The sequence below is a fragment of the Argentina silus genome, assembly GCF_951799395.1.
Source record: "Argentina silus genome assembly, chromosome: 17".
Classification (NCBI taxonomy): Eukaryota; Metazoa; Chordata; class Actinopteri; order Argentiniformes; family Argentinidae; genus Argentina; species Argentina silus.
In genome coordinates this window covers 9,088,773-9,115,588 of record NC_139671.1, presented here as the reverse complement: position 1 = coordinate 9,115,588, position 26,816 = coordinate 9,088,773, and the positions used below count along the sequence as shown (strand labels likewise).

Genomic DNA, 26,816 nt, shown 5'->3' with positions numbered 1-26,816 from the left:
CCAACACATGAATAGAAATAGTTGGAGTCTCTGAAAAGATGAGAGGTCTAATTAGAAGGGGCAAACAGATCAAACTGTGTGAACATGTCTTGTGAAAGTTGTGTGAGAAATCTAAGGACACATTGGTAAACATTGGGAATTTCCCAATTAGACCAGAATAGTTTTGTATTTGTCTCTTATTGCACATACTAGTTGATTAACATGTTGTGCATATTTAAACAGTTTATAACTGATGATTAAACTCATCATGGAATGTATATCTATTGTAAACTTAAATTGCGTGTATGAATTAATTCTCTCTATCCATTAACTTTGCAAAGTTATTATCGTTTCTGATTCAATGCAGCAAAATCGATGAACCTCTAACGGTTTCAGTTCAGTGGGGTTGATGACCTGTCTGTAACTGTAATCTGATCCTCCCGCCCCCTACTTTGCTCATGTTTGCTCTGCTGTACTGTCAACTTGTTGTTTTCACCCATGCGACCATTCTGAGTCGGAGGCGGTAGCGGGAGAGACGTACAGAACTATTTGCATGTAACAGTGGTCGTAGTTACATGTGTATTACTATGAGGATTTATTGAGTTTTCATAACGGCAATCCCTGAAAGAAAAATAAAGAAACGGTTCGATTTAATAGAAGACATTTCAAGAAATGGATCCGATAACGAAGTGGTCACCTAAACAGGTTGTCGATTGGATGAGAGGTAGGAATAAAGTTGATCAATCCCATGTCTAGTAAATTGTTCATCATCAGGAGCGCTATCAACTTGATTTTTTGTTTTTATCTGATTATTTATTATAGTGTATTTGTTTGTTTTAATCAACACTTGCCCGCATGACATTTTTGGAAGAATATATATGCTTTCCCTTATTGATAAAGGGGAATTTTAAATTAGTGAAATTGAATTAGTGAAATTGAAATTGAACAATTTGCAACAAAAGTTCCATTCAATTGACTTTGAAGTTGTCGATCTAGCCAGTATGCTGATGTTTTGTTCAGTAATTACAACTAGGTAATGTATCCTGCTGTCTATGAGAGGTTTTAAGCAAATGTAATGATAGGAAATTGATTGTGCCTATGCTTAGTTGCGCAGTAGACAACAGCAAAGTTGCTGAATTGGTCGGTATTGAGACACAATGCGTACTCAAGCAGTTGATGTACAGTGGGCTATGATTTCACAGGTAGGAAGACCTTATCTAGTAAACCAGCACACTCCATAGCATATTCCATTACTTTACTTGGCCCTATTGAATAGTGCACCCAAATAACCATGACCATGGATAAGAAATGAACCTGATGTCACTTACTACAAAAGACATTCCTTAAATGCCCAATCCAACAATTCTGCTCAATGTTGCTCATTCCAAATAACACAGAGCTGTGGAACGTCTCTCTTGTCTTGTGTAGTAACAGTTTCTACACGTTTAGTGTTAACTACTATTGCCATATCATTGATTATATCCACAGCTAGGCCTATGTTTTGTATTTACCAAATACTTCTCCTGTTCTATGCTTTCCTTCAATTTCACATTGGTTATATAGATGATTTTTAAGTCAATTTTACTGTGAGAGAATTAAGCATCTCTTACATTGGTGGCATCAGTGATAGATCTACCACACACAAGCAGTGGCCATTGTGTATGCAAATACACCACATTCATATTCAATGCCATGTATTATTTAGCTATCAGTGATAACAGCATGATACGCTTGACCTAACAACAGTTCATCCCATTAAGAAGAGTGGAGCGTTGGAGCTCCATGAATTAGCATTCAGCCATGAGATGACAATGAAGAGGTCCTTATTCAGTTGCAACTGCTGTATTTAATTGGGAACTGTTTTTGGATGTCCAGGAGGTTTACGCAATTAAATGACCCAAGCTGTAAACTGTAAGCCACAATCTGTTCCATGTTATGGATGCCATATGATGCTTGTTTGCGTGCACTTAACATAATATTTTAATTATTCACATCTCACATGAGTTGGCTTGATGGGGTACATTGGCTGAACAGCTAATGCATAACATACAAAGTTGATTATCATGACTTGCTTTCTAAAACACTTGTACAGTACACAGGGCTGTATAGAAGTTAAATTCTTCATGTAAAAATACCTAGTTTGTTCATGGGCCTTCAGTCTCTCTGCAATCTAGGTAAAATTTACAGTTCACGACTGTCAATAGGTGCCTAACCATGCTTAACAGCAGCCCCATAGACACTGCTCCGTTATTACTGACCACACATATCCCTTTTAAAGTAGAGACAATGGATGGCCAAGCAGTAATGCCAGACAATAAAGGGCCTACTGAACAAGAGCTCTCTACAAAGGGTCAGCAACATGCTGTGAGCAGGGGTCAATAGGTTACAGCAGAAACTCACCATGCTTGTCTGTATTAAACAGGGACCTGAGCTTACCACAGATGTTACCATCAGGCTTTGGGCTGTTTGTATCCCTGTGGAAAACATGCTTGTGAACTGGTTACATAGATCATGATTCCTGCTCAGTGTTTACAATAGTTTCTGTGAAGCCCTCGGCTACAGCTGAGGCTTTACATGTTTACACCACCGGACTGACTCAACCTTAGATTCTTTCATGAGAAGTACTCTTTACATTAGAATACTACTGTTTGACTTGGCATAGGCATACTCTACCATGCCTGTAGAGTGACACCATTTAATGAAATGTCTTCAACTGTAAACTAAAATTGATTTTTCTTTTAGAATACAAATATGCCTATACGCCTGAAAATTACCTGAACAGAGGGATACAGTAGAAGTTAATACATACATACTGAAGTTGTGTACATACTGCATTAGTGAGACAACATGTTCAGACAAGTCCACACTTTCCCCTGGTATTTTGGCAGGTGCAATTACAGAGGAGGATTGTGATTGGTTGTAAATACAAATTAAATGCACCATCAAGATTAAACCAAGTGTCACGATTAAACACACGACTCTAAAGAGCACGGGACACTTCATTCTGTTGAGTAGTTAGATCTTATAGACTGAGGTACGTTATACGGTAAATGGATTAGAAAGAAACTGTTTAAATGTTATCAGGTACTAATTCCCATCTCAAGGAATGCACAGCAAGAAGATTAAATTCACCTTTTATCAATGAGCAGTGATTAGTCTCATAAGACAAGGCACAAACATCAGACAGGCCCCTTCATATTTTTTATTTGTACATTACATGACATTACACCCTCAAGTGTCATAATCCATATTTTCCCACAGGACAGGAGCTTCCAGTTCATTTGCATGATAAGAGGAAGGAAAACATTCATCTTGGAGACACCTCACTGTTAGTCATAAGCTTCTCACCCCGCCCCCACTCCCACCATTGGATGAGATTATCAGGAGTGAAACCAAGCTCACTGCCTGTGCGTCCTACACAGAAGGAAACCGTTTCCCTCTCCCGACCTTCTCTTCCTGTTTCTTTTCAAACGGTTCCTTATTATTACAGGCAACCTTTGACCATTCAACAAGACAGGGTGACTTACCTCTTACATGCAAGGGTGCCAGTGTGCTCAAAAAACTTTTTTTAATTGAAAAAAGGTCAAGCGATATGGAGCTGCATTTAGCAGGTGCTGTATTAGTTATTGGCATGGTGCTATCAAAACCTGCAGGTGCTGATAAGCTGTGTGATGTCACAATAACGCCCTGAGTCCTGGTGTGACTCAGAGCGACGTCGTCACCTGTGTGTGACCGCCAGTTTCTCTTACGTCATTCCTGGGGGAACACAGACAGGAGAGGCTGTGAATTTCCATCCCTATTATTCAGGATTATTATCATGACTCATGAGTATTGTGTTTAATACAGAAGTTAGTCAAAATAGCGACGTTGGAAAGTTACCCCCGTTTGTCTCCATCCAGGTTACATCAGTATTTCCATGGGAACAATAATGCAATGCATTGAAGGTGTAATGTGTAACATTCAAGCTTTCTAAAAGCTTCCTAACGGTTGTAATGATTATGTGTAATCAGTAGTGATCAGGGAATGACATCCCTTGAAAGAAATATTTAATTTACAAACGCTATTTCTGTTTTAGCAGTGTCCTACCTGACATTTGGTTTGTATACAAACATGTTGTTACTGGGCAGTGGTGTTCTAGGAGAGTGGACTCAGCGATTTCTGTGTTTCTGTCATTGGTGGCTGCCTCTTTGAATCGTGCATACAAGCAGAAACACAACAGCTAATGTCGGACACTGCAAGTCCTTTTCAGGGGGTTATATTATTATTAGAGAGGATGTTGTTGTTTGGAATTTCATACAGAATTTCGCCACAGTGGCCAGATGGGCAGATTTCCAATGGACTTAAGCCCTACTCCTTTAACCACGCTACCCAAAACACTAACCAATGGTCCCTAAAGTATGACAGTTAATATATATGGATTTAGCCCAGCAACAACACATGTAGCAACAACACAGTATTTTGTTGAAATTCCACAAAGCGATGTGAGCACAATAGTACAGAATGGTCAAGGAAATCCTTGTTCCTCATGAAACTGTTTGTTTTGAGATAGGGTGTGTTTCCTCCTTTTCCCTGTCCCACTCAGATGAATCGCCTGTGTGTGTGTGTGTGTGTGTGTGTGTGTGTGTGTGTGTGTGTGTGTGTGTGTGTGTGTGTGTGTGTGTGTGTGTGTGTGTGTGTGTGTGTGTGTGTGTGTGTGTGTGTGAGTGTGTGTGTGTGTGTGTGTGTGCACGTGTGTGTGTGTGTGTGTGTGTGTGTGCGCGTGTGTGTGTGTGTGCGCGTGTGTGTGTGTGTGTGTGTGTGTGTGTGTGTGTGTGTGTGTGTGTGTGTGAGAGAGAGATTGACAGGAGTGGCAGAGACAGAGTGAGGCTATGAATAGTCTGAATACTTATGCTCTTCCTTTCGATTGACCACCCTTGCTCTGTTGTGAGGGCTGAGGTAAACATTCCCTTTGTTGACGCCGGCTCTGGAATGCAGGTCCAAACTCCACTCATTCATGGCCCGTCTACCCCCAGACAGCGCAACACGTGCCTTTGTGTGATGAGCAGGCCCAATCCAATGTTCAGATCAGTTAATCATTCTATCAAACAACATTAATTTAAGGAGGAAACTGCCAACTTGTTTACCACCACAGGTGCAATTTATAATTTTGAGGTATTAAGTGGTGGACTTGAGGAAGAAACCTTTCATGTGCATGTCATACAGCACCACAGGTTCTGTTTTATCTTTCTGACAAATGATTAACAGGTAGTTTTTTTGTGTGTGAGAGTGGAATTTGATTGCAGCCCTGCTATGTTCAGTTTACTGACCGCTTAACATATTTCACACTAACCCGCTTTTTCCATTGCAGAAACCTCCATAATCTGGTGAAGAGTGTGGTGGTTAATGTCCTAGTCCATGCTTTACAAGAAGAGGCAATCAGTTCCTCCCATGGTTTATGACTCCATTGCATCAGTCTTTTTGAGAAGTGCATTGAGATGAAAAATGAGAATTCAAAACATTATCTGTCAGAGAATATCAGATAATATGATTTGTCTGCATATTGAGAGGGGAGTTCTCATAGTTATCTGTCTCAACTTGGGAGCCAATGAATATTGGAATTGTCTCAATAGAGCTCTGAAAACAAAACAGTATTCTGCTGTTATTTAAAGGTTGGTCAATGTAAAAGCTTTAGAGAGGTACAGTGCCGTGCTACTGCCTTTTGTACACAATTATTTCCCCACTGTCAGTCTGTTGGCAGCGAGGGCAGAGGGCCAGAGTTGTGAATACAAGTCTGCTCTGTGAGAAATTAAGTGAGAAAGAGAGGCAAATAATTGAAAGAAGGGCTTGCACTATTCTCTCTTTTGGAACAAAACCCGTAATAGTTTGCTGTATGCTTAGTTATCCACTGGATTTGAGTGGAGATTGGGGAACGATCGGTGTCCACAGTCTAGATTAGTAGGCTTTTCATGGGTTGTTTTCTGGCATGTTTTCATGTGTGAAATGTAATGTTAAGGGCTTCTCAAGACAGGATGTGTTGATGATATAATGTTGCTGTGCATTGAGATATGATTAGATAATGGTGCACATTACAGGAAAGAATGATGCTATTGTACATATTCCAATTGATTGAGCAACAAGACAGCTAGTGCGTGAAAAATATTTTCATCTAATCAAAAGATTAACATTTTAGACTATTACATCACAACCTCAATAACTGAATGGTGGATGTCCATCTTACGTAATTATGTGGTTTGGCTCTTCTAAATAATGCAATGGCAGCTGTCTGCATCACTTGTGTCCATTTCTTCCTTTGTTGGTGGCATTTAAAAGGTAACTGATAGCAACAAACACTCCCAGTTTCTAGGACTCCATGTAAATATTTAATCTGTGGAGATGCTTCAGTATTTAACCATAGTATAACAGTCATTAAAGCCCAGATGGCATTGTAAACATGTATTTCATTTCACCCACTTTTTGAGCAGAGTTCCTAAAGCCAAAAAGACATGGATGTTTAAAGATATTTCACCATGGTTATCCTCTGCCAAAGATGAACTTTGAAGTTAGTTCCAAGAAGGGGCAGAGCCAAACCCAAAGAAGGCGTTGACATGGGAATTCTTGTTGAAGAATGACAAAAATGTTTTGACTGTAAATTAATTCACTCATTTGATTTCTCAAGAGAGCAAGGTTGATAGAGTGGGTGCACTGTAAAGTTGGAGACATTACCCCGTTGTATGTTATCATTAGCAGGTGATTGTCTGTTGCGTGACATTAGCTGGCTCTTGTGCTGTTAAGAGAGATTATTACCCTCCTCAGGTGTCTGAAATATGATCCTGCATGCCACTTCGCAATTCATGATAACACAACATATGCAGTTCCAGTGCAAGTCTCAATCAAACATTTTCAAAAACACAAAAGTCAACTATTATCATTGATGACTTTTTGATTGCTGAAATGAATCTTGGAAAAAAAAAAAAGTTAGTTTCAGTTTCAGTCCTCACATTGCAAGCCATACTGTTAAGTCCTTGCTGTCATCATCTGCCTCTGATATCTGTTTTGCCTGTTAACCAGAGTGAGAATGCAGCTGTTCCTTCATTTAGAGGGACATTGTCTGACAGCTCCCCTTACCCTCTCAGTACTCCTTCTCACTGTCATCCTTGGATGTTTTGAAGTGTCCACCCCCTCTGTGAATCTCCTCACTCAGTGCTGCCACTACAAAGTGATCATCAAGATCTATTACCCCAGCCCCTATACATCTCCACCCTATGGCCACTTGGTTTCAGCAAAGTTTGCTATTTAGCATTTAGAATGAGCGTTCCACCTAGTATGGAGCAGTTCTATCTCCATGAAAGGTTAGAACATTTGTAAGCATTTGGGCTGTTAATAGATTAACCAAAGTGCCTTGTGTAACAGTCATTAGCTTGTTCTAACATAAAGGTGGCAGGCAGCACATTAATGGCTAGTTAAGAGGCGTCTCTCCTCTACAAACTCTGAGCCATCTGTCGCCGACCGCAGCATTCCATGCCAACAGGAGCTAGGGTTGTCTTGTGTGATTTTAATGACCCCATGCGGTGGCAGTTGCTTTTTTCCTCCACTATTTACACAAACATGTGCATTTGGGGACCAGTTGCTAATCCAGTTTGGTGCAGAAGGTCTCAGCAGACGAGAGCACATATGTGATGGATTAGCTCTTGGTCATAACTGTTGCTATGTGCGCTGTGGTATTCTGCATGGCTTAGATGTGTGATCAGAAATCAGTGATATTCTACTTCTTGCTGGACAGTGCTATCCAGAGAAATGCCAGTGATGGACTTGTATGGAAGAGTAAATAGTCTGTATTGACTCACTACCACTTTGTTTGCTTCAACACTTGTGTGTGGTGTCATAACAGGACTCACTGCTTGCCTGAAAGGAGTTCTTTGTATTAAACCTCTCTCGCTCTCTCTCTCTCTCTCTCTCTCTCTCTCTCTCTCTCTCTCTCTCTCTCTCTCTCTCTCTCTCTTCTCTCTCTCTCTCTCTCTCTCTCGCTCTTTCTCTCTCTCTCTCCCCTCCCTCCTCCCACCCGCTCTCTCTCCCGTCTCTCTTTCTCTCAGGACTAGACGATAGCCTTCAGCAGTATGTCCCCTACTTTGAGAGGGAGAAGATTGATGGGGAGCAGCTGCTGAAGATCTCCCACCAGGACCTGGAGGAGCTGGGTGTGTCCAGGATTGGACACCAGGAGCTGGTGCTGGAAGCTGTGGACATGCTATGTGCTCTGGTTCGTACTTTAGTGGTCCCTCCTCTCCTTCCTGGCCATATCTAATCAGAGTAAAATGCTTTTATATCAAACCCAGTCATAGTGTGCGCAGTAACCACATATCAACAGATGTTTCACCCCAATGTCCCTGTAGCAATGTCATTTACTCACTCATAACATTATGCAGGCAATAGAACAAAGGGCCACATTCCAGTTTGATAACATTCATGCCACTCTCACTTTAAATGACCCTGGGTAAGTAGAAGTGGAGTCGTAATGAGTTGGTCTGTGCTAGTGTCTTGGTGGCCAGTGTCTTGTTTTGAATTTTCACTGACAAGATAGCAGTCATAAACAAAAACATCTTGTGCCTCGGCAAAAGTGATTCCGATCGAGTGAGCCCAGCTTGAGCGTGTCAGAGCGCCCCATTGGATGGGAGAGGCTGGCATTGGTCAGGAAACAGGGATTAGAGAGGAATGTCCGGTCAGCTGCCTCTCTCTCTCTCTCTCTCTCTCTCTCTCTCTCTCTCTCTCTCTCTCTCTCTCTCTCTCTCTCTCTCTTTCTCTCTCTCTCTCTCTCTCTGTCTCTCTCTCTCTCTCTCTCTCTTACTCTGGCCCTGCCCTGCCCTCCTGCTGCCTGGGGCCTCAGAGGGGAGCTCAGGACAGGGCCTCAGGGCCCCCTGACACCAGGAAGGCTCTGCACTCCATTAGATCCATACACAACATGGCCCTGACATGAGTTATGGACAGCAGGCCCACTGCGAACATGGCGGAGAGAGGAGAGAATGTTCTCTCTCTCTCTATGGATATCACATGACCTAGTAGTAGGAGTGCTCTTTGTCACAGTTCACACTAGACAATGTGCTGATGTCAGAACATTGTACTGGGTTAAACTATCTGATCTGGATAGCATGAAAACAATGTGTGTTAGTGCTTTGTGTTTCTTTCTCTGCACTGTGCATAGACTAGTGTGTGATACAGAGCCTTTCTATGGCAAATTTGATTGGAGAAGCATAATCAGTGCTTGACTCCATTGTGACGTCCGAGTGAATGGGGTCTACAGGCTGGAGAATGGGTCCTGATATGTACTTCCTAGTGTGAACAGTACGTGAACAGTGGCACGTACTGTACATTTGGACAGAGGGCAAAAGACAGGGAGTAACAGGGAGTGGAACTGGGGGGTGGTGACTGTCAATTATGATGCACATGTCCACAAAGCAAATAAGTGTCTGTAACAACAAAAACAGTGAGATAACAGTGTATAGTCCAGTAGAATCTTTTTACAGTTTACAGCCCCTTTTCAGAGACCAACAGATAGATTTGTAACATGACCCCCTCATTCACTTAACCTCCTGCAGTTTCAGATCCCCCCTTTTCCTACTTTATGGCCACATAGTGTTCTTCTTTGATCCACAGGAGGTAAAGTTAGAGTTCTGTGGAGAGGAAATTAACTAGGATCTTGACCATGTCCGGAATGAGATGGAATAGACATGTTCTGCCTAATATAGAGTACTGTTGGTTGGGGGTTGGTTGTGGGTGACTTTCTGGGCAGAATTTAATGGTCTAAAGAAGAAATCTTCCGGTGTGCAGGAAACAGATGTGACCCTCCCACCTGTCAAAGAACCCTCCACCCATCCCATACACAGACACACACACGCACACATACACACACACACACACACACACACACACACACACACACACACACACACACACACACACACACACACACACACACACACACACACACACACACACGCATACTGTAACATGCTCAGGAAAAGCCATTACTCCATTGTTCCTGCCGTTTCCGTCCGGTGGTGTCAGATGATTCGTTATTCCCCTGCCTGCCCTCTCCTACTGTGTCCCATTCATCAGAACAGTTGTATGCATCAGCAGAACACTTTCTCCTCCTCTCTTTCTTTCTCCTCCTCACTTCCTCCTCCTCTCTTCCTCCTTCTTTCTCTCTCCCCCTTGTCTCTCCTCAGTGCTTGGGCAGGCATTCCATTGGATGTTTCCACTACTTCAGTGCCTTAGGACAGAAACTCGCAGAACATCTGTCTAGCCAGGGGCGTGCGTGTGTGCTTCTATGATCATGCTAATGATTAGGAGAACGAGGAGTGTTTGATCTCAATCTGATCTCGATCTCCCCTGGTCCCCTGAGCTAGATTTAGGCCATTCTCCTAACAGCCCAGATAGATACCTCAGTCTGCCATTGCTGTTGGACAGGGCCATTGATAGACAGGTGCTATCATACTGGAAAAAGTCCTAGAGCTGTGTATAGATATATCAATATCCTATTAGATGAAACGTCTTTCAGGTAGGTTATCTACGAAAGGCTTCATCACTCCCCCTATCTATCGCCCTCCACTCACACTCCCAGCATAAACTCAGCATTGGAGTTAATTGAGGTTGACATGGTGGGGATTTTTGTTGTAGTCAGATGATGTTCCATGCTTAGGCTGCCATGGTGACTGGTCTTCTGGAATGCAGGGTGACTTTTCATTTGGGGGGGTTCATGAGAATAACCCCAGTGTCCCTTATCCCCTGTCACTCCAAATTAGGTTATAATGGAAAGGTAATGTTTGCTGGTCTCTTGTGGTTTTGAATAGATAATAGCGTACCAATTAAGACTGTGATAGGAGTGGTATGGTAATGAACTATGATTACATTTCTCAAGATATCTGAAAATATGTGGGGGGGTTTTCGCTTGATGTTGTGTTGATGAGTATATTCCCTTTTGTTTGTCAGAATTATGGGGTGGAGACAGACAACCTGAAGACCCTCGTGGGTCGTATGAGGGCTGCGTCCAACAACCTCCACAACTCAGTGTCTGAGCGCAGGAAGAACCCGTCCTACGAGGGCAAGAACTCCCACAAGCCCCCCAACGACTTCCTCACTGCTGTGGTGGAGCTCATCGGAGCTGCCAAGAGTCTCCTAACCTGGCTCGACAGGTAGGCCTACACACACACACACACACACACACACACACACACACACACACACACACACATACACACACACACACACACACACACACACACACACACACACACACACACACACAGGAATGCAGGTAATTGTCCTCTTAAGTGAGACCCATGTTAACACCTAGGTCTTCTTGTAAGGGTCGTGACTTGAAGAAAGTTTTTCTGTTGAGTCTTTCCAAGTGAAGCAATGTGTCATTTCCTGAGCTTGTATCAGCTTGAGATGCATTCCAGAGGACTGAACGTACAAAGTGTAACATTTGCATTGACAGATCCCAGCAGCTGCTGTCACAACCTCTGACATCTGAGGGTGTGTCTGTGAAGAATTAAAAACAAAATTCATCTTATCAGGAACAGTAATTACTGTAGAACATTGCTAGCTCAACCTGTTTGCCTCCCAAGCCTGGGTTGGATACAGTGTTGGATATCTTTAGAGATTCTCTATGGTGACGTTCCAAGGCTTTCTTTAATTAGGGGCCATGCAAGGTGGAAACTGTTTACAGTGCCAATCTTGATTGCTATTTCAGTATTTGACATGCAGTAATTATTGTATCTACCTATGCATTATTATTTGTCTTCTACTCAGTACGTAGCCTACGCTGTGGGCTGTATTGCTGCAGTTTAACTGCCTCTGGTGTATGTTAAGGATGTGACTAAGCTCGTCTCTCCTCTGGTCTCTCTCCTGACAGAACCCCACTCACAGGGATCAGTGACTTCACAGCCACCAAGAACAGGATCATTCAGCTGTGTCTGGAACTCACCTCCACTGTCCAGAAGGTGTGTACTGTACAACTCCATCTTCATGTGTTTTCAAAGGACTAGTGATGACTTTACTGAGAGGGAATTGCTTTTTGTGGGTTTGTTTGACACACAATAAGTGTTCTCTCTAACCTATCAGGAACGTTCTGGAAACCGTGTTTCATTTGATCTTGAGGTGGAGCTCAAATGGGAAGTATGAGCTGAAGGTGTGTCCCCATAGAGCTAACATTCCTGATACAATAAGAGCGGGGCCATCATTGTTATACACACATGTATCCACTGAAGACCTCCCCTCAGCATGTGGGAGTGAAATGATAAAAACATGCCCAGTAGCACAGTTCTGGTGTCTCCCACTAAACACATAGCTAAGACAGCAGTGGAAGCAGTGTCCTCTCCACCTCACTGCTCCTCTGTAGTTAAGCGACATCCCACAGACCTGTCATGCAATCATCTTGTCACGGTATTTACAAGGAGTTGTTATTTAAATGCCCACAAGACGCATCATCCTGTATACTTGGAGGACTTTTGCATTCCCATTTGGTTTCACTCAGGGGTATTTCATTTCTGAAATATTTGTCCGCCACTGCTGTTTTGTCCTTGTTTATCATTCCTGCTATGCTTCAGAGCGACAGAGTTTGAGGGTAGCATCTCAAGTATATTTCTTTCCTTCTGCAGGATTGCACTGTTTATGAGATGGAAGAGAAGATACTGGAAGTTGTAAGTGAAGATTCCCCTTTTTTATCTCTTGTTTGGGTGTTCAGTTCATCCCTGGAGATTCATAATAAACATTTAAGCACGCACCTGTGCACGTGCGTGCACACACACACACACACACACACACACACACACACACACACACACACACACACACACACACACACATACACACACACATACACAAACATGCACTTCCCTTTCCTGTCCTGTGTAGAGACTCCCATGGTCCATTATGTGCTCTCTCCCTGGGTGCAAGGCAGTTTGTTTATGCAGCTCAGTGCTGTGATGGTCCACAGAAGCCCTGCTTCCATATCCACTGTTAGATAACACTGCATTTTTAGGCCGCTCACACAGTCAGCTGAAAACTTAATTAAGTGATAACATAAGTTTGGATTAGCAGTTTCCCTCAGAGCCCAGCCTATAGTATCACCTCAACCTCCTATGTTTATTGGCAAGTTGTATAATACTTATAAAAGGCTGTGTCTGGCTTTTACAGGCCTCAGAGTCCTATCGAGTTCTCTTGTACTACAAACAACCCTTTGTTTTGACAATCCCTAACTACAGCCTCACCTAATAATGACAAAGCTATGACATCAGGTCTATCCGTCTGCCTAATTTATGACTTAGAATTAGTGGTACTTTGTGGTGCAATTCTTGTTGCCTGCGGTGCAATTCTTGTTGGTTTATTACAAATGCATACCAACGGAATATGCAGTAGATGTAGACACCAGAGCTTCATTTTCTGTGGAAGAAACAAATGTATTTTAATGAGCACAGAGCTAAAAGCAGAGTGACACACATGCTTGAATGTTAGACATTTAGAAATGTCAATTAATTATCAGTCATTTGTGTTAGGTCATTGTAACTTAGCATATGTTCTACTGTATGTGAATTTCAGTCGCGGTCTCTGAATGGCATATGTGACCAGACGGTGAGGACGACCTCTGACCCTCTGAAGTGTCAGGTGGCCTGTCTGGAGGAGGTGCACATCACCAACATCAGAGCTGGAGAAGGACTGGTGAGAGGAGTTACAAGTGAATTTGGAGAAAAAATCTTGAAAGCATGATTTGACTGAGATAGATGGTACAGTATGGTAAATCAGACATGAAGCTTGATTCTTCCCAATGTGTCTCTCAGGGGATGTACATCAAATCCACTTATGACGGGCTTCACGTCATCACCGGAACCACAGAGAACGTGAGTATTCCTCTAGCATGAGTCCTAGATAGTCTGGAGTGAGCAGAGTTACAGTAACCCACTCCTGTCATCTCTCTATACTCATCCTCTTCCTCTCCTCAGTCTCCAGCAGACAGAACACACAGGATCCACGCTGGAGATGAGGTCATCCAGGTTAACAAGCAGACAGTGGTAGGTGCCTCCTATAATACCTTCCTTACTCTTCCATCACCTGACTCAGAGAGAGCTATCACGGAATTTGGTTGAACCTTGAACCAACACATAAAATACGGAGTGTGTGTGTATTGTAAATGGAGAAAGCAGATGATAGGTAATGTCATTGCACCATTAGTGCAGTCACAGGCAGAAGGTATTGAGATAGGTGGGTGATGATGCGTGTGATGATCTGTCTGAAGAGGGATCCTGTTGTTGGTCCAGGTTGGCTGGCAGCTGAAGAACTTGGTGGGTAAACTGAAAGCGGACCCACAGGGCGTGGCGTTGGTGGTGAAAAAGAGACCCTCTGGCACGTCCTGCAGCTTCACCCCTGCCCCCCTGAAGAACATGCGCTGGAGGCCCCCGCTAGTACAGGTAGAGCTGGCATCCCTTATCCCAGTGTTGATCTCATACAGGATCTATTTTCATCTGTCATTGATGCGTGAAATGCTTTTTGTGGTTTTTGGAGGGGGTCTGACAAGAGAGGACAAGTTTCTCAGCCTCCCAGGCTGCTTTAGTGGGTGTGTTGCTGGGTGAACAATGGATCCCTTCTTTACCTCATTAAAACAAATAATAGAAAGAATAGTCCAAGTACTAGCTTTCATTGATGTTGAACATGTTTTGACGGTGACTCATGTTTACTGACAATGGGTCTAATGCCACAGAATACGTGTTGGGTCTCTGTTTAGGAGCAGGTACAGGATGTGTGTTTTAAACTGATTGCGTAGAGTGGAGTTCCTAAATGTCACTAGACGGCTAAGTTGTTGTGCCCTCCAATCTCCAGAGAGGTCTCCAGTCAAAGGGCCTTGCCAGTCCCTGACTGTCTAGACTCTTCACCTCACCCTTCAGTTTACTGTTGACTGCTTCACTCTAGAGGTCATTGGTTCTCAACAGGGTTTGAGAGTGAGGGACAAAAAATGGGTGTTCCATACGTAGGCCCTGAAAAGCCTTTTAGATCTGTTTATGCAATAACAGTAATCCAAAAATAACTTTATCCCAGTGTTTTGGAAAATATTGGTCTTGAGAAAGAGCTAGGAGGCTCTGAAGTGTTCAGGAAGCCATTGGAAACAAAAGAGGCGTTGTGCTCTAAGTCCCGATGGTGTGTTTGTCCTCGCCAGGTCTTAGTTCCTTATAAAGTTGTGCTGTAGGCAGCACACAACACCAGGCCACAATAGCCTCCTGTTATGAGATATAAAGCACCATGTTTCATTCTGGTACTATTGTGGGATTATGATGAAAGTTATAATTGATTGATTGATTTATTATTGGTCTAAGCAGTTACGCAGATTTCTGCCTAGTTTTACAGTACATTATTTTTCTATATATTTTGACAATGTTTAGTTATGTAATGTACAGTAGACGAAGGACCATGGTACTGATCTCTACCATTACTAACAAGTATGTTGTTGTTTTGTGTGATAGAGTCAGAAGGCCCACTCTCCTAAAAGTGCCTCTGACATCCCAATGAAGAAGGAGAAACCGGCCATTCTGGACCTGTATATCCCTCCTCCTCCAGCAGTCCCCTATACCCCACGGTGAGTGCCTGTCTGGCCACCAAGCCGGGTTTTGATAGTCCCATAGAGGCTGTGTGTTTATTTACAGGACGAAACTTACTTCTGTTGAAATGTGTGGCTTTATGCCCAACGATTGAATATTGAGCTTGATTTGCTAATATGATTTTAACACTTCTCTTTTCCTTCTCTCCTCCCTCTCTCTACTAAGAGATGGGAAGATGAATGTGAGTTCAAGTGTCAAAATGAGACCAAAGTCCCCAAACTCATTTCTGGACCTTGAAGGCAGACGGCGCTTCACCATCGCAGACTATGACAACAAGATCACCGTCTGCACCCCAGAACCCAACATCCAGCCAGCCCCAGCCCGCATGAGGCCATGCTCCACACGTGGTCAGTACCCTAATACACACACACACACACACACACACACACACACACACACACACACACACACACACACACACACACACTCTAAACCACCTCTCCAGTTAATCACCATCATATGATCAATATTTTATAGATTATATTGCATTAAAAAGATTGATGAGACTGATGTTGTTATGGGTTGTAGTTAACTATGGAATATTTGAATCCCTCGCAGGTAAACCTCGGCCCATATCCATGCCTGTAGACACATGCTTGGGCTTGTCTGATTCATCCTCCAGGCCTTGGGCTCAGGGGAGGAAAGGTAAGCGTGCAACACCTGCCTGGATGAAACACAGCCAAAACAAAGCAGCACTGTAACCTACCCAGGCGAATCTAATGTTATCAGAATGGGCATTTCACAGGCTCATTAACGCAACAGAACAAACTGAGGCAGGATCTAACTGCGTGCTTTGAATTTTTACCTTGTTGATCATTAACTTTGGGGTAAGCCCTGGCAAAACCACTGTTGATTTTTGTCATGATTCTGTCTTGAGACTAAGATAACCTTGAACAGTAAAGGTTCTGCATGTATACACACTGTACATGTGAACATTCAATGATGTTAGTCTCTCTGTATATGGAATGTTGCCTGCTAAGATGCCTGTCTGTGCTCCCTATAGGAGAGGACGTTCTGCACAGATACCTGAGTAATGAGCGGATCCACACCATCTCAGAGGAGGCCCCATGCTTCCCTCTGCCCTACAGGCCTATGGGGGAGCGTCAGCTGGTCCGTGGTGTCGACCACATCCGGGGCAGCCAGTGCTTCATCAACGCTGACCTGCACAACAGCGCCACCATCCCCTATCAGGAGGCCTCGGCCAAAAAGTCCCCCGCCCCTGCCACCACTGCTGCTGCTGCTGCTTCGTCCAAACACGGCCCCTCAGAACCCTCTTCTCTCCTGGGGGGCTGGCTGGCCCGTCTCAGGCTGCTGAGTCACTGACGAGTGCCTCTAGTGGACAGTGTCCCAGTGCCTTTACTTTGCCATCACACAGTGGTCTGGCATCTCTCCACTCAGTGTTATGATATCTACTGCACCCGGACTGTTCTGTTAGAGCTCCAAGCAGCTGTTGGAAGCTCTGATGAAACGCCTTACTTAATTTCAATACCACATAGTGGTAGACCATTTGGCTGGAACTTTAATGCAGTTCAATTTCTTTGGGTGACAAATGTTATTTTGAGATTCAATATTCTGATATATATACAGTACTGACAGTGTTAAGCCTCCTTCATTGAGGGATTGGAGAAACATCTGATCTTTTCCATTACAAGAATTAAGTATTATAGAAAACAAAAGAGTTTCTGTTTCTTCTCGTCCTATTCTTCCACAAGAGGCGGACAATAATTCAGGTTTAGGAAACATTTGCCTTGCTTTTGTAAGTGAACTTTCCTATGTGTAATTATTAAGTTATTTAGTTTGTGTTGATAGATTCCTTGTAAATATGTTCAAATCCTTTTAAGAACTTTATTACATGTCTTTGTTGACCATTTTATTTTGTATTTCATTTTGGTAGTAATGCCAGTAACTTTTCATTGTGTGCTTTTCTTCATACTGTTTCATGTTACAATAGTTTGGAGAAAACTGCCAGAGGTGGCCTTTTAAGCTGTGTATGAGGAAAGACCTGTATCTGGTGCTGTTACCAACAGTGTATGTATGTGCATGTGTGAGTGTGTATGTTTTTTTGGTGAAGTTCAGGTAACATTTCCAAAATGTATGTGTGACTACTTTATCTCACTAACAGATCTTAAGTGATTCAGGTGTGACTTACTCTGAAACCATAACATGATGTCAAGGCCAGTATGCTGACAAAAACATACTGCAATATAGTGCCTTTTGCAACTCAGTAACCATACATAATAAACATATGCAAGAACTGTGAAGCTTGTCTGAAAAGGACTGAATCAGCGTCTTCACTCCAACCCATTGGAAATTGAGATATTTACCACAGGATAGGATATAGTAATAGTTTTATGCAGAAATGTTTGATAATGAAACCGTTTTCACATTGTCTATAATCAAGGATTCTTTTTGATGAAGACCAAGTACTTTGCAATATGATACCTCTGTGATATTTTAAACATTGTCAATACTATTAAAGGTGCAATTGACTTTGTTGGCCTCTTTCGTGTTTTTATACAATGGTATGGTGTGTAACAATAATGAAATATGTTAGAAATAAGTATTTAGGACACTTTCAATGTGAGTAATATTTCAGGTGCTTGCAGCCATTATTACAAGTGCCAGTTTTGTAATACAAATCGTAGGCATCCCCCCAGGTTTGAGCAGGGGGATATACTTAGGATATTTCACAACCAGTCTGGATAAAGTACCAACCAACCCACCTCCCAGGTCTGTCGGCCAGTGTCTGAAAGGGGATTTAACTATGAATTGGAGTTCAAATCCAAGATAAAGCACCTGATGAAAAAATGTGTTATGTAATGTGATAATTGTCTTCCTAACCAGTAAAGTCGGGTGTTTGAGCCGAACTATTATATGTTTCTCAGTCGTTATATAAACAACTCACTGGGCTTGATTCTTACGGCCCAATTGTTTGTACTGTACATGAATACCTGTATCTTCCAGCTCTACGGCGACACTTAGTGGCCAATTAGAGTACACCTCCTTAACCACTACATTGAGAGAACAATTCAAGATAGAAAAATGTTCAGCCACTCGAGCATTTACTGATAATAAAAAATAAATAAGGGCACTTGAACACATGATATGTCATAGCAAAATGTCTTTGATTTAACGTTCTAACCACATCAATAAGGGTGTGAGGAAGTAAAACCAACGTGACAGGAAATAGTTTTTAATTAGTAAGAACACAGGCGTGTATTGAATCTAGCTACATTGTCGTCCTACTTGCTGTAAAGTGAATGTATGATGGTGTTTTTAATCACAAGTTCAAGGTGATTGGCCTCTAGGCTAGGTGACTGTGTGTGACGAACTACAACAAGGGGTTTGTAAATGCCTTAGACTAGAGAATAGAACAGTGTTCTATACTGTATCTCCATGGTTTATGCCTTTCTAGTCCTTGCAGTTAGATCCTCTGACATTCCCAGTCAATGTATATTTCCTACCCTTTCTCTTGCCTCGTTGTCTTGTCTCTTTTGATCTCCTGCATGCAGGTTGATAAACAATTGATGAAGTCTTTATTTGATCCCCTACATGCAGGCTGAGTGAAATCTATTGAATCTAAACTTTTGGTTATTTAATGCTCACTTGGTCACATGTTATTTTCTTATTCTTGTCACATGTGAAACAGGATGTTCTAGTCAATGTGAGAGAGTGGTGGTAACAGTGTGTGTGTGTGTGTGTGTGCGTGTGTGTGTGCGTGCGTGCGTGCGTGTGTGTGTGTGTGTGTGTGTGTGTGTGTGTGTGTGTGTGTGTGTGTGTGTGTGTGTGTCTATGTTGGGTGTGTGGTGGGGCTGTCACCATTGTGGGGCTGTGATGTTGTTTGGGCTATATGTGCCATTAACAGGAAAGCTTTCTGTGTGAGACCTGTCTTGGCAGAATGCTGCTGAGAAACAGCTGTGTGACTGATTTTGTCCTGTACCTCTCTCCTCTCTCTGAATCAAGCTCTCCTGCTGCCATACATTTAGGACAGGGGTTGAAGGTAAGATAGAGAAAACATCTAAATATAATTATCTCTTGATGATGGTTATCTACTGAAGAGAATGTATTTGATCTGGTTAATGACTTGGCTTTAAAAAATTCTTCGGATTTCATAATATATGAATAGGTAGTAGGCTAATTAGGATATACAGTGCCCTCCATATCTATTGGAAAGAGGAATCATGTTGTCTTCTTTTAGCTCTATACTCCAACAGTTTGGATTTTAAATCAAATAATGGCTACGGCATCAAAGTAGAGATTCTCAGCTTTAATTCAATGTTGTTGTTTTTTTTCAGAATGTGTTCACCATTTAGAAAGTACAACATACATGCAGCCCTATTTCAGGGCTTCAAAAGTATTTTGAAAAAAATAGTATTTGGTCGACAATTTGGTCAACAATCCTTTGCATGCAATAACTGCCTGAAGTGTGCGACCCATTGATTGCACCAAACGCTGGGTATCTTCTCTGGTGATGTTCTGCCAGGCCTGTACTGCAGCATCTTCAGTTCTGAGGTCTTTTTGCCTAAAATCTTATCATCAGGATATGAAATGCATGTTCAATTAGAATTAAATCTGAAGATTCACTTGGTCAGTCAAGAACTTTCCATGTTTTGACTGTGAAAAACTCCCCAGCTGTTATGGCGGTATGTTTTGGGTCATTGTCTGACTGTACTGTATGATGAAGTGCCATCCAATGACTGATGGTTCGATAATTCACTTACTAAGTCAAATGTATTTGTTGTAAGTCGCTTTGGATAAAGGCGTCTGCTATATGCCATAAATGTAAAATGTAAATGTAACCTCTTATATCTTATATAGTCTTGTTGGTCTGTATGTGCCCAAGCTAATGCAGCCATGAGCAGGCGGAAAGTCTCTGTGAAGGAACTGGGTGCGTTGGACTGCCAGGGCTGGCTCTACAGGAAGAAGGGGTCTAAAGGCTTCCTTGGAATCAAATGGAAAAAGTACTGGTTTGTTCTGAAGGGGACCTCTCTGTACTGGTACACGTGTCAGACGGTGAGTCTGTCAGTTATGTTGCTGACTAAAGATGGCAGACATTGTATTTTAGGTACTGTACATCACAGGATGCTGATTAAGATGCTACAATGTAAAGGCTCTGTAAGTTTGCTATAAGGTCTTAAGATTCAAGCATTGTTAATAAATGGCTCTGTGGTATTTAATGTATACAACTGAAATGTGTACTCTTCCCAGAGAATGTTTCAACCTAGCATTTCTTCACTCTTGTCTTGTCATGTCAGCATAGAATAAATAAGGCACGTTATTTTTTATTTCTCCGTCACTTCTTTTTCTGTAGGCTGAGAAAGCAGAGGGATACATCAACCTATCGGACTTCACGGTCGACCAAGCCAAAGAGTGCAAGAAGAAGCAGTAAGATTTTTTTCAGGGCAATGATCCAGTTTAAGTTTCCATGTGGGGTGGTCAGAACGAGAACATGGTATGGAGCTAACCACTGATCCTGTCATGTGTTTTCTCTGTACATCTCTTTTCCATATTCATGTTCATGACCACGTCACCCTTTCACGATTATGGGCCCCGCTGAAACCCTCATTTTCACACACTTCGTCACCGGTCACAGGAAATGGTTTGGCTTTTGCTGTTTCATGTTGTACATGAGAGTAGTCTTCAGTACAGTAACTTCCCTTACTGTCCTTTTACAGTATTTTTTAAACAGTGCCATGAATTATCACATTTATTGTCTAGTATAGTCCATTAATCCCTAGCAGTGTAACTTTTTATTTGAGCATAATGTGATAACTGCAGGCCTGCTGCTGACCCCATTTTGGTTTCGCTGTGGTATCTTTAAAAAACAAAACTACAGTATACATGTGTCCTATATCATAGAGCTGTGTGTTCCTGCTTTACTGCCCTAGTCTGTGAATGCTCCATGAGCTGTGTGTTGATCTGACAGCCATGGTGTTGTGCCTGGGACTCTTTCAGTGCTATGAAGGCCAGCCACCCACAGGTTGTGACGCTCTACTTTGCAGCGGAGAGTGTGAAAGACCTGAATAAGTAAGTGTGAAAGAGGCAAGAGATAATAGAGAGCCATGGGGGCCAGAGGTGGTAATGTGTACGTACCGAGGCTGGTTGAGGATGTGGAAGATTTTTTTACTGTTCACATTGCCTGAATGTAACATGTTGTCCTGTATCATCTTAGCAACCTTGGGCTCATTAGGCCATATCAAAGTGGCATTGCAGTTACCAATCCTGAGCAACGGATTTGCCTCTTCTTCAGTTGTTCTATATTTCGGTATAGCATGACTAATAACATCTTACTGCTTTTAAAACGTTGCTTTTCCTTATTAAAGATGGTTGGCTAAACTCACGGGAGCTACACAGACTGAGTCGTCAGTCAGGAACAGTGGTAATGACCTTTTCCGGATTAAATGGGTCTTTCAAACTAATGGGACATCGTACCTATCTTCATTGTGTGTGTGTGTGTGTGTGTGTGTGTGCGCGTGCGCGCGTCTGTCCGTCTAGAGTGCTACAGTGAGGATAGTGAACAGGACGTGGTGGAGACAATGGTGACCTCCAGTCCTCTCTACTCTGAGCAGATGACCACAGACGTATATGTGAGTGCTCTATGACTGCGTTATTGCGTTAGACTGCGTTAGACTAACTGCGTTAGACTGCGTTATTGATACTGCTTTGTATGCATTATCTGCTTTCCTTGGGTATGATAGACTGCAATGCTTTTTTTATAGAAGTATTAGCATTTAAATTGTTGTGTAAGTGTTTGTTAGTTTATATCTTTAGACACTAAGCAAACTCAGCCTCTGTTGTTGGTGAGAAATGATCATCCAGAAGTGTGAATGCTGTGATCTGTGATTCTGTTGTCATTGTGCTGTGTGTACCCAGGAAGATGGCCCTCCACCTTGCTCCACGTCGTCCCCCTGCCACAGCACTGACCCTGTGCCTGTTCCTGCCAGCATCATGACAGAGAGCTGTGAGGCCCTGGCCACAGGTCAGAGTGAGAATATCACCTCTCCAGAGTGGCCAGGAGGAGGCCAGGATCCCCTCCACCCTGCAGACCTCCCATGGCTCATGGTGAGTGGGGAGGAGGATGGACCGGAGGTAGAGGCCCAGGGTGGAGAAGAGGGTGAGTTGTGTTTGCTTTCCCACATACAGAACCCATCAGCCTATCCTTGGCTGTAAATCTTCTTGTGGATGACATTAAAGATACCAAATGGTCAACACATTGAATGTATACTGTATGTTCGCTTGCTAGTGGTAATGAACATGAATCTTGTGATGCCAATCTTGATATTATTGTTATCTTTAGAGGGGACATCTGACGAGATGGAGAGACTGTACATCCATCTAAAGAATATGAGACTGTCTCCAACTGGTGAGCTCAAGCCCTCTACCCAAAAGGACTTCAGAACATCCTTCGTCAGACGCTGCAAAAATGAGAACATCAATGAAAAGCTGCACCTCATCAGGATCCTTAACAGCACTTTAAAGGTTAGTCAACTCTTAGATAATGATCTCAGTGTTCGCTGATACAATTTTGGGCTGCAGCACCCTATATATGCTCACAATTGTTTCTTGTTTAGAGTTGAGCACACCTGTCTCTTAAATTTAATGATTGAGTAAATGACTATATGAGATGAAACAGTCAAAATGGAGAAAGGAGTTAATTAGTAACAACATCCTCATCTTTTATAGGCAAAAGAAACAGACCTGTTGGCTATTGAACAGGTACTGGCAGACCCCACACTCACTGCACACAATTATCGACAGTGGAGGATTGGCAACATGCTGCTGTTGCAGGAGATCACTCAATGCAAGGGTCCACCAGGAGGCAGTAGAGAGCTGCCCCTCCTAGCTCCCAGGGTGCCCTCTGTCGCTGAAGCCAGTCTGTGAGCTGAGACCTGTGGTTTAGGGAGGCATCAGAGAAGATTCTTTAGACATGAAGAAAGAATTTAAAGAGAAAAGCCTATTGTTAGTAATCCTAATAATAATTAATCCTAATTAATCATCCTAATTTTATTTAGTATATTCCTGAAATTGTCCCTTGGACATTCCTGTGCTTTCTTGTGGAGAATGTTGTCTGTGGACTTTTTGTACTCTTTACATTTTATTTCATTTTATGACATGTTTTTAAGTGTTTTCTACTTGTGCAATAAAGCACCACGGAGTGATGTTAAGATGCCTCCTCTGGAGAAAAGAAACTTTTTGGTCTCAATCATCCCAACATTTTAAATTTCTGACATTCAGTTAGAAATTAATCTGGTCAATCACAGGGTTAACAAGGTATTATACACATTTTCTGGTCCTCTAATTCATCACTGTTAGTTGGGTTGTGAAATGGGTTGGTTTAAATGGTACACACATTTTTAAGTAGCCTACACACCAAGTTGAATTTATCACATCACTGAGTTTTGACTAGTACTAGAAGAAAAAGGCTATACTGGCCAAGATAATTTGACCAGTGTTCCTTCTAATTTCTATTGTTGGTTTGATTTAAGCGGACATGAGGAGGTAATTCTGTGAACTGTTATTTTACCATGATTGTTATGGCACTGCATGTATTTTATCATTTTACCATTGTAAATGCCTTGTATATTGTATGTATATGGTTTTGTAAAACTTGTACTGTTATTTTATTTTTGCAACAAATTATATGCATTGCAAAACAAAGGGAATAAACATTTGGGCAAAATATTTATCAGTCAAAGACTATCAACTGTATTGACTTATTGGTAGACCCTGTTGTGTCATACAGAGTACGTATGGCATGCATTAGACCTTCTGATCTGTTCTGTAAAGTAGCATTCACACTCTGAAATGAGTATTAAAGCACGCCATCTGCGGTGGTGACCATGAAATGCTGAGTATTGTAAAGAAACTGCATATGAATGCACAGAAATGTCTCAAAAAGTTTTGTGAATGAAGTTGACAGAAAGTAGCTGGAAGATGCAGATGATATCTTGCCATCTGTTGCCGCTTTTGTGTCAAAGCACAAAGACAACTTCGCTGGCTGCCTCCCAGTCAACCTCAACCCTGACACCCGCTCATTTGAATGAGAATTGAGGATTGGGGTATTTATCTCTGTTTCACCAGTAGAGGTCCCTGTGAGGCCTGCTGGGGGGGTCAGTGAGGAGATAGAATGTTGTTAGACACAAGCATCACTCCTTGCCTTAGGCCTCAGGGGAACTAAGCTTGCAATGTTTCTAAGGTAAACAAAACATAACTGCATTTACTAGGAAACTAAACTATGTTTTCTGAGAAGGGTTAGGGTTAAAAAAAAAAAAAACCTTGGGCCAACACACTGTAAACTCAGGTCAAACAGAAGGCAACAAAGGGAAAGTCTGCAACAGGCTAGCCAGTATATCACTGCACTATGCTATGTTTAAGTTTTTCAACCTGACTGTAAATCTGAGTATTTGCACATGTGTGGTCTTGGTAGTATAAGTAAGTATGAGCAAGGAGCTGTTGGATATATAGCCACAACTGAACCAAATACACCAGGTAGTGAAGGTTAAATGTAAAAAACAGAGAATGCCCTAGCATCATAGGGCAACATGTCAAATACATAATTAGATTTAAGTTCAGAGTGCAGGTGTTGTCAACCAACAGGTTAGATAACACTGACTCTTTTCTGGGGACACAAAGAAGGCTATTGTATCTCCTGAAGTGTGGAAATTGAAGCTTGTTTATCCATTCCCAACTATGGCTCTGCTTACAAAGTGAAAGAAGCTCTCAAACATGATTTAGTATTGAGAATATTTTAGTAGATGGCTGTCTCTTAACCACCAGTTCTATTAACAGAGAATCCCAGGGCAATGCATATCTACCAGTCCCAGAGCTTCTCCATTCAAGTGTACAGAAACCAGTGTCAACAGCATGCCTAATGTTGTCAATCTTATTAATCCTGATCAGAGCTGCTCTGTCACACACGCACACACACATACACACACACACTGGTGATGGGGTATATATTATACACTGGCCCGTTAGTGTACTTGGTTTAACGATGTATGTTTTTAATTTACCCACACAGACATTATTTTATATCATGGTTGACTAAATCACAGGGGTAATACTCACTTTCCTCAAGCTTCTCATTATATCAACATTATTTCATGCTTTTGAATAAGTATCAAACCACTTTGGACTATAAATGTGATTAAAATGAAATTATACACTGTGAGAGAACGTGTAGGCTCAAGTAAAGTGTAAAGCCATGACGATGTGAGGAAAATCTCTATTGGCATATGGCTTGTCTCCGGCCCTTATAATGCCTCCAGCCAGTATAGTAAAAGGCTGGGATAAGAAGGGGTATTTTTCTGTCTGCTATGTTCATGTTTTAAGAAACTGTTGACCTTTATCTCTCCTCATTCACATCATCATGTGACTTTGAACGAATGATTAACACTCTTTGTTCAATAATGATATGCCTTGTTATGGACACCAGCTAGTCCTCTTGGAGCTGATGCAGAATATACATAGTTTGACGTTGACAGACGATAATGCCACACATTCCAAAGAGTGCTTGTGGTTTAGACTTGCGCTATGGTACCGGGTGTGGGGTCAGACAAACTAACCACAGAGAGAAACAGCAACAAAAGGACTCTTCATTCTTATGTACTAAACTCATTTTACTACTCTGAACAAACAACCAACAACAACATTCCTGCACTCATTTTGTCCCATCTAAAAATAAAAGAGAAGAATATGTTTTTTCCTGGAAGGGTACAATCTTGGGTAATTTGTCAGGCTGTGTTGCTTCAGTTTCGACTGAAACATGCAATGGCAGATACAATACGTTGGTCAAGTGTGATCAAAACGCACATCTTTTGTGGGGTGCAGGGCTGAAAAAAGTCTGTATAAAATGAAATAGACCCTGCACACTGAAATGTTCCATCACTTACCTGCATTTACAAACGAGACAACGTTTAGATCCAGCAAGGATCTTTGTCAGATCACGAAGATCCTTGCAGGATCGAAATGTTGTCTACAGTAGTTTGTGAATAAAGATATGTGGTGGAGCATTTGAGTGTGCAGGCTCTATTTCCTTTTTATATAGATTTATATATAAAAGATTTATATGTACAATACAGTACATTGACCACATGATAAGACAGTCAACAATGACTGTGGGACACTACTAAATGTGATCATCACAAAGTAAACAGTCTGCCTCTGTCACTGTAGCTCAGCCGGTCCTTTATGCAAATGAAGATCATCACACATGCAAAC

The 26,816-nt window shown here is 42.1% G+C and overlaps 1 protein-coding gene across 1 annotated transcript; it reads left to right on the top strand.

The window, feature by feature from the left end:
• Positions 1-545: 545 nt before the first annotated feature.
• Positions 546-24,266, top strand: LOC310817944 (connector enhancer of kinase suppressor of ras 3-like). The gene is made up of 21 exons (XM_083688702.1): positions 546-703; positions 8,049-8,212; positions 10,939-11,141; positions 11,864-11,951; positions 12,609-12,650; positions 13,549-13,668; positions 13,788-13,847; positions 13,950-14,018; positions 14,265-14,414; positions 15,462-15,574; positions 15,762-15,943; positions 16,155-16,241; positions 16,600-16,911; positions 20,440-20,609; positions 20,908-20,981; positions 21,552-21,623; positions 21,920-21,975; positions 22,092-22,183; positions 22,470-22,710; positions 22,894-23,075; positions 23,280-24,266. Exons 1-21 carry the CDS (start codon positions 652-654, stop codon positions 23,475-23,477), a joined length of 2,727 nt encoding a protein of 908 aa, XP_083544828.1. The 5' UTR covers positions 546-651; the 3' UTR covers positions 23,478-24,266.
• The last annotated feature ends 2,550 nt before the right edge of the window (positions 24,267-26,816 follow it).